The sequence below is a fragment of the Bradysia coprophila genome, unplaced genomic scaffold, assembly GCF_014529535.1.
Source record: "Bradysia coprophila strain Holo2 unplaced genomic scaffold, BU_Bcop_v1 contig_350, whole genome shotgun sequence".
In the NCBI taxonomy this organism is placed as follows: domain Eukaryota; kingdom Metazoa; phylum Arthropoda; class Insecta; order Diptera; family Sciaridae; genus Bradysia; species Bradysia coprophila.
The window spans coordinates 2642340-2653461 of record NW_023503608.1 but is presented as its reverse complement, the minus strand read 5'-3'; the positions used below and the strand labels follow the sequence as shown (position 1 = coordinate 2653461).

Below are 11122 nucleotides of genomic sequence, written 5' to 3'. Positions count from 1 at the left end.
GGGAAAAGTGGATTGTCTAAGGTTGCATATGAAGCCGAAAGGATCCAATCCATAAAAGAATTATCCCACAAACAAAACAAAGAGGGATTCTTTTGAATTTCGACTGGAACTTAGCATATACTATGTGTTGTCAACCTCAGCTTCGCCTCGGATTGACAATTTCCACTTGTACTACACAAAATTTCCACTTAGGCACATAGCTATTTTGTGTTAGCGTAGTTTTCTCTAATCCTTCAGTTCCAAATTCCGTAATACGATGACGGTGACTCAATGACAACTTGTTCATTTACATTAAAACGACTTTGGCATAATTACAGTCAGGTGCCAGACTGTTTAACATAATGTGGCCTCAGTTTTTAAGTAAATGGAAGCTTAGGAAGTCGTTTTCTCATTTGAAAGTCCCCAAAAAGGGAAGGAAGTTGAATAGCGTGTGGAGTAGATGAGTGGTTAATCATTTTTTATCGACAGCAGTCACAGAACTGAGCAATGTACTTCAATTAATGCGGTCTTATGCAATCAAACTAGAGATAGAGACTAGTTATCGCTAATCAACCGATTCATCTTGAACGCTCTCATAATTTACAAACCGTCTGTGCACTTCGCGCCGAGTTTACATATACCTATTCTTGATTTTATTCAGTAAAATAAATGTTTAGATAAATGAAGTAAAAGATTTTGAGTTAGTTATTGGGCGATACTTTAAACATTCCATTAGAAGTAACATATGGTTATGAATGAATCAATTAGAGTTGCGTTGTCTCAGGAATGCTTGCACGAAAGTTAGTTGAAAATTGGGGAAGAGTTCAGAACCTGTGTATGTGAAGAAAAGTCATCTATTTCCCCGAAAAATGAAATGATTTTATCTTTAACGATTGCGACAAAATAATTTACAGTTCCACAAAATAAATATTTAACAAAAACTCACTGGATCAACAACAGTTTTAGATTTTATATTGAAAAATGCCCTGCATGAACTGCTCAGCCGTTATTTCCTTCAAATTGCGATATTTTTTCTTCAATTGAGTGACCACCTTTGCATCCTCTTCAGCCGAAATACACAGAACGATGTCGTTTTTCCGGGCAGACAAGGATGTTTTCAAATACTTTCCACCGCTGCTGGCTATGACATCTAAAAGTTGGAGAGAAAAATGTGAGATTGGACACGAGAGCGTCAGGGAAATTACCCCTTTTGGTAGGTTGAGGAAATTGAATTGTAAAATCTAAATTACCTTTCAGTATGTCCGGCGACGGCGATGTGTTCGGCGTGACAAATATGGAGTGGTTGCGACATAACTCTCCATTTTGTTGAACTTTGTTCAATGTTTTGGCCAAATTAAAATGATACTTTTTCTCTCCTGCCGCATCTTTGAGCAGATACTCAAACGGATCAATAAACGACTTCTTTGCTTTCAGCGCGTTTAGCCACTCAATCGAAACGATTGGCTTTCCAGCGGCTACAGCGCACATGAACTTAGAGGTGCGATAGACTTTGTCCGTAATCAATGCATTGTATGTACCAGTTTCGGTGACGATGGATATGTCTGAAATAGAGCGACAGAATGAATAAGAAATCAGAGAACGCAATGATGCGGCGAACCAATGAACTCACTCAAATTTTTCAATGTTGCCTTGTGAGGCGCAGGATCCACCATTGTGAACATTACTGGGTAGTTTTGGTTTCGTGATGAGCGATTTAATGACGGACTTCTTGACTGAAAGTCAATTGGAAATAATTTTTTTGGTTGTACCCAAGTTGGATAGTAAACTTACTGTATATGACGAGCTAGCGCCTGAATCAGTTGAAACATTTGTATCACTGGCCTTTCTCTTCCGAGTTTGGCGGGGACCATCAATTGAGCTCTATCAATGAAACGAAAGATTTTGTAAAAAATCTTTTTCTTCTGAGAATTCGGGTTATCATTCCGATTCTTTTGCATTTACCTGCTTTTCGCTCTCTTCGGACTTTATGTTCTTGATGAGACTGTCATCGACGTTTTCGTTTACGTCGGATGTTACCTGGCAAGAATGCGTTTCAACAAAAATCAATTGCAAAACCAGTTGAAAGATTGTCGATTTTGACAAAGTTTGTTTACCTTAACATCAGAGACTTTCGGTGAGTATGCTACCGATTGACGTTGTGCACGTAACTTGGGTATCGGTTTTTGAATGTCTTTCGGTACATCCGTAGCAGCTCTCGCTCGACGTCCAGGTAGATCAGGTTTGGCTCGTTCTTTCGGTGTGGAGGACGCTTTGACGAAAACTTGAGTGTGCGCCATTTCCAGTGCGACATTTTCGTCTGTCTATTTATTTTAAGAAAAATTTATTGGTGAGTGGAGAGGCATTGAAACGTTTATGTCAAAGAGACTTACTTCATCCTGCTTAGATGAAGCCAAAGCAGCTTTCGACGAGTTTTTGGAAGCCTTGACCACCAAAGGTGTATCTGAGTTTGTTGAATCCAAAGAAACTTTCGACGATTCTTCGGATGCCTTAACTTCCTGTGGTGGCGCATTGTCTGACTTTGTTGGAACAGTATCAAAGGGCACTTTAAACGTTATCGGCTCCGTGCGGAGTTTTGGTCGCTTTGAGGTCTGAAAAATATTTTTTGATTGAGTTACACACCCGCCGAAGTCGCATACAAAATCTTACAATCGGTTCGGCGTCATTCGATACTGGATACTTTACTTTGGCTCTGCTTCTAGCTGACTGTCGAATCGGAGCTTCGGCAACTACATTTTGATTAGTCACAGAAGCGACAGTCTCATTATTTTCATGTACTTGTCTAAGATCTTTGCATTGGTCAAAGACACTTTTAAATACAACGTTTGCTTGATTGCTGTTGGCTGCCTCGCACAATTGTTCCCAATCACCTCCTTTCAATTCGGATACACGTTTTCGTCTCGGAGTTTCCGGTCTGAAAGCGAACAGGCAAAATGTTAAAAAACCGATGGCATGAGTAGATGTCACACTGTTTATTGAAGCCTTCTCTAACGTACTTCCGCGTTTCAAATATCTCCGTATGAGCATCGTAATCCGCAGCACCATCTTTTTCATCGCATTTGTCTGCATGAGTATCATCGGCACCAACATCTTTCGCATCAGAATTTTGAGGTTTTTGCGCCTGATCAGGATTGTCACCAGTTCTCTGCGTGTGCGCATCTGGATCTGCCCCATCGGTTACAGCTCCATCGTACTTTCGAGTCACAAATTTCTGCGTGGGAGCCTCGTAATCAATACCATTAGCTGCATCGTCCTCTTCGTCGGATGATTCAATTAATTTGTTGCGCTTACGTTGTTTAGGTCTGCAAAGATAAAGAAACGAGTCGTAGTCATTGAGTAGTTTTTACGTTGTGTGATAATAGTTCGGTTTTTTCGTGAATTATCCAAAAACATGGCAACAAAACGTACTTTGGTTCTTCGGAGTCCTCTGAAATTTCATTGGTGGCCACATCGACGTTGATAACATCGAGCTGTTTATTGTTTCCATCGTCCTTGGGTCCATCCTCCGGCAGGGAGGTTTCATTTTTGTTGCTCGGACTGCTCCTTAAAATTTGCGTTTTGATTACAATCCTATCAAATCATCACTAAATGGGAACAAAGTGAACACATACTCCAAAACTTCTAATGGCTGTGTTTCCGCATCATAGGCATCATCATCTTCTTCGGTAGAGCTAGCATTGGGCTTAAAGAACAACTGTGTTTCTTCTAAGTTCTCGTGTACGTCGTCGGCATCATCGTTGATGACATCGCTGACACGTTTGGACTGTAAAAATGGAATTTGAACATAGAATTCTCGTCAAAGCATTGTTAACGTTAAACAAGCCAATTGCCGCAATAAATGCCTAGTTTTACCTCAGTTATTTTACCAGCACCTAATTCACCTGGTTTTTTGAATAATTGGTCTTCCGGTACTTCGATATCAGCGCGATTCTGCAAAAACAAGCATTTTAATTTGGGCAACGACATATTGAGCTCATTAAAAAAAAACCTCAATGTCGTCGCCAGACTTGAAAAAGAATTGTGTTTCCGGCATTTCGTCATCGCAGTGATCCAAATTCTATAAAATGAAGAAATTGAATGGTCGGCTAAAAGGTCAAGCAAATAGCTAACAAGATAATTACCTCCACTGGTACATCACTTTTAGCAGCTCGGGTATCTTCAGCAGGTTGAACATCTTCAGCAGCTTGAACATCTTCAGCGGCCTGAACACCTTCAGCTGCTTTGTCATCATTGGTAGCTTTTCCATCTGTACATATTTTAGCTTCGTCACCGACCTGACGAGAAAATTACTTTTTTATAGAATCCACAAAAGACGCACTCAACTGTACTTACTTCCTCATCTGGACGATTCTTTTCACGTTGTAATTCTTCCTTTATGTCACATTTAACATTGGCTGATATTTCACGGTTATCGAGTTCAATTTTTTCGATTCCAAGATCTCCATCGTCAGCACGTTCCACAATAGTTGATGGCTCACGTGTAGAGAACTTATCGCTCTTACAAATTGGAGAGGTCTTGGTCTAAAAATCGAGAATTTAGGTTAGCTTTTCTCATAGGCATGACATTAGGCAAAAACGTTATGTAGGTATAGGAGAGACAGACACACATCAAGTCTACGTAACGATCTACTACACGAAATTGTTTGAAATTTCAGTATTGTGTAACACAACCCTTTATTTGTGAAATTCATACGGGGTCCCAATTAATTGCGCCAAACTAGACGGCTCCTTCACATAAATTTCTCAAAAATTACAATTACACATAACACTAGTAAATTCTTACCTCATTCCGTCCCAAGCTGGAAGGTCCTTTCGACGGCGCAAACGATTGAGGAGAATCAAACGCTTCAAGAATTGATTTTGCCAATGTAGCGCCGAAACCCAAGTCCTGTGTTTCAAAATCTTCGTCAATAGAGTCGCTTTCCGCGGGTCTGGTATCAGCATTTTCCATTCTTGCTGGTTTGGTGCAGGCATTGCCGCTTGTCGTTGGTTTGAGATCGGCATTTTTGGCTGCCGCTTGTTGCATCATTAAATCAACATCCATCAATTCTGGTGTCACTGATGCACTCTTGTTTTTGTCATTCTCTTTTGTGGAATCATCCCACTGCAGTTTTGACATCTCCATGTCAACCGTATCGGAATCATCAAAATCTGGTGGTACCGGAGTCTGCATCCCCAATTCTGCTCCTTGCAGTAGGACTTGTGATTGTGAGCAATCGTTTGCTACGTAGCCATCGTCTGGCATTGTTATGAATCCTTCACTATCGAGTTCATCATCGTTCGGATGATCTATAGCAGGAAATGGCTGTGTTTCGGGTATTTCGAACGAATCATTGCTGTCTTCAAACATGTCATCATTTAAAATGGATTGACAGCCGGTGGTAATTGTTGTTTTGGACTTTTTATTGAATTTGGAAGACTCGTCCTGTAAAAGTTTGAGGTCACTGAAAGAGCCTGATTTGGGTCCGAAATGTACAGTGCATTATCGTTGATTGATTAATAAGTCAAAACGATGTCCATCTACTATTGCAACCGTATAAGTTAAATTGATTCGCGTGATCCCTTGTTATTGGACAGACAATACAAAATCGCAGACTAACAAGTAGGAACACACAACACATTCCCGCTGAAAAAATGAAACCGTTACACTTACCGTAATAAATGAACTCGAAATTTCGTGTTCGTTGTCAGTGATGCAGGAAATGCTATCGTCAACTTTAGTATCAATGACATCCTTAAAGTTTTTGAGCAGTTCGTCGCTCCAGTTCGAATTGTCGAAAAATCCTTTACTTTTCAAGGCAATAGCGACGTCACGTAACACCTGTAGATATTTCCGATAGAAATAAGCCAACGGTAAATTCAACTTTAACAACATTATAGTACCTTCGAAAAGTCTTCAGGGTTCGTGATGTTTTCGATAATTTTGTTAGCTAATTCTGACATGATTTAGATCAACTTTTATCTATTGTGTTTCAAAATTTTTGATTCTTTCTGGTTGTTACACAAAAACACATTTTAAAATGAACTTTTTTTTTGTTTTGTATTGTCCTTATTGTTTGAAATTTACAGCAGTTGTGAAATTGTCAAAACAATACAGAAAAAAATGGTATGAGGGGTATGAGGAAAGAAACAGAGAGCCGCTTGCTTTTCGTTTTTTGAAATGCAGAGATTGGTTATAGACTGTTATGATCAAGGCTGTAAATTTGGGGGAGGTCACGCAGATACAGATACGCGGGTGACACACCACACTTGAAGATAACATGGCGGTTGATGATGTGGTGATTTTTTTTTGTATGTATGTAAAATCATCAGACGTGGTGTGTTCCCGCGTATCTAATAAAATTGCGGTCTGCGTGACCTCCCCACAGTTTCCAGCCTTTGTTATGATCAGAGCGAGAAAACCGAAGACTAGTTATTATAACCTGCCTTGGGGTACTTGTCAAAGTATTTGCTTCTCTTTCAACGTGGTACGTTGAGAGCGAGAGGACAGTTTATTATGACTTGCCTTGGGGTACTTGTTAAAATAATTCTTTCTCTTTATACTTTATTCTTACTCTTCTTTATTAACTTTAAAAGGACGACTTGTTGATATTTTGTTATATAGTGTTATGATGAAAGAGAAGAAGATATTTTGACAAGTACCCCAAGGCAAGTTAAAATCACTAGTCTTCGGTTTTCTCGCTCTGATCATAACTGTCTATATCAAACTAACTTTTGTCGTCTACTTCTTTGACAACCTTCTTAACCATAGTTAACACATTCAAAATAATTGCGGCTTGTCATCTTTCGGCACCCTGGACTTTACTGAAATAGTCGTGGAATACCTCCAAATAAATTTCTAAAAATCTAGAATTCAGTTTTGGATTTTAAGAAATTTATTTGGAGGCATTCCTCGACTATTTAAGTAAAGTTTAGGGCAAGCCGCAATTAATTTCAATGTGTTAAGTCATCCGATCGTTGAAAAATTGGGCTTTGAAATATATTTGCGTAAATGAGCAATGAGCATAAAGCCAAAAACACACAAGCAATTTTGCGTTTCTGATTTTGACTGCTGCGTTATCCATAAACACACTGATGATAATTCCGGCTGGCCGAATTTCGAATTTTATCTTTGATTTTCAGAATTTTTTTTGAAGTTGTTTCCCGACTCCTTTACAAAAATCCAGGGTGCCAAAATCCGACAAGCTGCATTTGTTGGCACTATGTTTTAACGTATGCTACAAATCGGATTACAATAAAAAACGCAGCATAATAATAGTCGATCTCAGCAACACAAGCGCTACATCATTACATAGCTCACTATGGACTTTTCCAGATATCAATTTGATTAAGCTTACACAAAAGAAAATTAAATTTTTCGCGGAGATAATGATTACTGCAGTTTCATGTTGGTAGCTATGCGGTCATCATTATGTCAAGCTAATGTCAGTTTTTTTTAAAGAAAAACATAAATAAAAAACATAAGACATGAATCGAAAAGACTAAAACAAATAAGTTTTCGTTCAATCTATATATGATTTGCGGCAAGTGATGGTATAGATACACCTTCCATGTTTCAAATAACTGAATCATAATCGCATTTTCTTTTGATCATTCAGTTAGTCGACCAAAGAAATGGCAACTACTACAACTATACCAACAAATCCCATCAAAAAACTATCTTCAAAAGCGGCTGAAATTTATCGATTAGAAGGTGGCAGAATTTGTTATCTCTGCTTCCACTGTGGATTCGACTCGGACAGCATTAAGGACATACTCGCTCATATCGAAATACATTTCACTTCACAAAATCCCATCGGAACCGATGAACAGCCAGAATTTGCAGTCATAAAATGTGAACCTTTTGATGAAGATTCGCATCCGGATCCGAATCAACTAGAACAAGTATTTGTCGACTGTGACATTAAGCAAATTTCGGATAAGGAGAAATGTGAAGAAATGGATGACACCTACAGCGCTGCTGAGATACCACAACCATTGTTAGGACCGGACGATAATTCAACGTACTTGGAGTGTCTCTTTGAGTGGAAATGTCTGCACTGTCACAGTTTTTTTAAGAAATGTTCGAAACTACTGCAGCATTTGACACAAAAGCACAGAAATGATCCAGTGATGAGTGTAATCGATGGAACAAATACCATCAAAGCGCATTACACGCTGAAATGTACTCTCTGTTCGTCAGAATTCTATGATTCGCATTCATCCGAGCAACATTTGAAAGATTTCCATCCAGCATCACCGCCGGTCAAGTGTTTTTCGTGTTGTGAAAAATTCCACTCAGCCGAATCGTTGAAGCATCACACGGCTACTGTTCACGGAAGCACGGATAAGGATGATGCAGGAACCGTTCAGTCACCTGAATCAATTCAGCCTAAAGAAACGTCCACCCAGAAAATGAGCAAGCATTCTATATGCACCTTTTGCGATAAAACAATTACCGGACGAATTGAATTCATGCAACACACCTTCGGTCACTTCAGTTTGAAAATCTTCAGTTGCACCGAATGTCCGACCAATTTTCAACGACTAAACACCTTCAATGCCCATATGAAAAAGGTACACAATCGAAGAGTTGGCCCGAAATTGTCCTGTAGATTTTGTAATGTCGACCACAACAGTTTATTGGGATTTATGACGCACTCATTTATGATGCATTTAGACGACGGTGATCGAAATAACTCGATAATGGATACGGCTTTCGACTACCAATGTCGGTTTTGTTTCCAACAATTCAACAAATGGACCGATGTTCGTGCTCATTTGAAAGATGATCATGTCCATGACGAGCTGCCCAACGAATTGCCATCGGCCGTAATTGCAACCGGTAGAACGTTTACGGAACGAGCTCGAAGTCGAACGAATCGCTCGGAATCTCTATACAATTGCCTCAGTTGCACTACAACCTTATGCGGATCGTATGAAGCAAGAAAACATGAGATCACTGAGCATAAAGCGACTTTAAAGCCGGTTGAATATGCACAAGTACCGCTTTCGAATCCAATTCACTATCGCATAATATTCATGCCGGAGAAGAAAAACTTTAAATGTTTTGATTGCGACAAGTCTTTTGAAACGGAAATATACTTGATGCGGCACCGTCTTACTCATTTCAACGTGCAGCCATACTCATGCACTATATGTGCTCAGACATTTAGTTCGAGTGGGAATGCAACTCGTCACATTACCAAAGAACACAACGCATTCACGGAGACTGAATACCAATGTCGATCGTTGACTTGCAGATTTTGCAAGATTGATTTTAATGACGACAATTCCTTTATCGCACACAGTTTTAAGGAGCATTTGTACGAAAATTTCAAACTTGACGAAAATTTGGATGAAATGTGCAAGTACCAGTGCCTGTATTGCAATGAAATAATAATGGGACATCTTTGTATGGATCAACATTTGCAAACACACGCAGGCGAAGCAGCGCTTCCTGAAACAAATTCGCAAGACATGGGACCGGAAGAATCATCGATTAACGAACTTAGACATAATAGCGAGTTCAAGTATCTTTGTCTCCAGTGTCCTCTAAAGTTTCGACTACCATTTGTGGCAAAAACACATGCCAAGTTTGCACACAAAGCCGAAGATCACGAAAAAAAATCTGCAGACGATGGAACAAAGGCGGCTAGTGTTACGGAAAGAAGTACACACTGCCTTACGTGCAATACTACGTTTATGACTTGGCGATCAATGATCAATCACAGTGCAAAGGTTCATCCTGAAACCATAGTGAGAAATCCCAAATATAAGAAGAAAGTCGGTCAACAAGCGATCAGCATCACGACCAAGAAAAAGAAGAGAAGGTCTCCGGAAGGGAATAATTGCAACATTTGTCATATGACCTTCTTGAGCAATCGGTCGATGATCAACCATCGGACGAAACGACATCCAGAAACTGTCGTATCATCGGAAAATCATCCGTTACATACTTGCTCGATCTGCGACAGAACTTTTCGGGAACGAAGCAATTTTAACAAACACATTCAAACACACACGAAGATTCCTTCATACAGTTGCAACATTTGTGACAAATCGTATCGACTGAAGAATTCGTTGGATACGCATCTCTTGACTCACACCAACGAGAAGAATTTCGTTTGCGAAGAGTGTGGAAAGTCATTTTACACCACGAGCAAACTGAATTTTCACAAACAGGTTCACGAGAACCTAACGTTACAGTGTGACAAATGTGACAAAGTGTTTTACACTCGTAACAATTTCAGCAAACACCAAAAGACTCACACCGATAACGTACGCAAAAAGTGTAAAATTTGCAGCAACACCTTCAAGTCAGCCGTTTCGTTGCGCGTTCACATGGCGTTGCACGATGATAAAAAGAAATATTCATGCCGATATTGTGACATGACTTTCGCACAGTCCTCGGGTCGTCGCGGGCATGAGCGATCCAGACATGGTTTTGTATAAATCAGTAATAAGATTGTGAGATGAAATAAATCTTTTCACTTTATTCCCGTTCGTTTCTTTTGACAAATTGTTCTGAAATAATTTTTACAAAACTTAACTTAGAAGTGAGCGGGCGGGTATACTAAATAAAATGCGAACCGATTATCCATTAACTTCAAAAAATTTAATTAGCTAACTGTTCTTGTTTAAATTGAATTATTTTCATCATTTGCGGTCTCGTGTTTCTTCAGGTCAAACTTTCTCACTTTAAAAATCGTTCGAATTCTCCTAATTCCGGAAAAATAATAGCTCGAAAATCATATGGGCGAAAATTGCATAGACCAAGCCCATGCACACAAAAACTCGAAAATTCATTCTTTTATGGGCATTCAAACAAAAATAACGAAAATCCGTTGAGATTGAATCTACGAAAATTTATTTGAGACATACCATTACAACTCTAATGATCCCTTCGTAGTTTATTTATCGTTGATTTTACTAAATTCAAAATTACATTCTCCACCATCTTCCCCATTTTTTTGTCCTTTCTGATCCACTGAAGGCTTAATGATAAATGTTAATTTGCAGCGCATAGAAATACCAAAGAAACGAAAATTAAGTATTATTGTTGTGTTGGATGTCTTCCTCTATGGTGAGGCTTAGGCTCCCTAGGCTTATTTTACTCTGCCATGCTATAATTGTTTCTGACTTT

At 39.2% G+C, this 11122-nt stretch overlaps 2 protein-coding genes across 5 annotated transcripts; one reads left to right on the top strand and one right to left on the bottom strand.

Annotated features, from left to right (window-relative positions):
• Window positions 1–839: 839 nt before the first annotated feature.
• Window positions 840–6071, bottom strand: LOC119080172 (protein hsr-9-like). 3 transcript variants are annotated; one of them, XM_037188394.1, is made up of 18 exons: window positions 5881–6071; window positions 5651–5818; window positions 4781–5422; window positions 4330–4518; window positions 4119–4271; window positions 3986–4054; window positions 3850–3927; window positions 3609–3760; window positions 3406–3540; window positions 2994–3299; window positions 2647–2911; window positions 2370–2588; window positions 2094–2300; window positions 1942–2016; window positions 1771–1860; window positions 1610–1712; window positions 1230–1541; window positions 840–1129 (listed from the first exon to the last, which is right to left on the bottom strand). In XM_037188394.1, the coding sequence occupies exons 1-18, from the start codon at window positions 5938–5940 to the stop codon at window positions 942–944; spliced, it is 3411 nt and encodes a 1136-aa protein (XP_037044289.1). In that variant the 5' UTR covers window positions 5941–6071; the 3' UTR covers window positions 840–941. The 3 variants fall into 3 exon arrangements, with proteins under 3 accessions (XP_037044289.1, XP_037044290.1, XP_037044291.1); XM_037188395.1 differs by having other exon boundaries at window positions 1771–1862; window positions 1950–2016; XM_037188396.1 differs by lacking the exon at window positions 4781–5422 and having other exon boundaries at window positions 5881–6069.
• A 1318-nt stretch (window positions 6072–7389) lies between these two features.
• On the top strand, window positions 7390–10474 carry LOC119080173 (zinc finger protein 91-like). Of its 2 annotated transcripts, none has more exons than XM_037188397.1 (2): window positions 7390–7530; window positions 7600–10474. In XM_037188397.1, the coding sequence occupies exons 1-2, from the start codon at window positions 7528–7530 to the stop codon at window positions 10429–10431; spliced, it is 2835 nt and encodes a 944-aa protein (XP_037044292.1). In that variant the 5' UTR covers window positions 7390–7527; the 3' UTR covers window positions 10432–10474. The 2 variants fall into 2 exon arrangements, with proteins under 2 accessions (XP_037044292.1, XP_037044293.1); XM_037188398.1 differs by having other exon boundaries at window positions 7424–7530; window positions 7596–10474.
• Window positions 10475–11122: the final 648 nt, after the last annotated feature.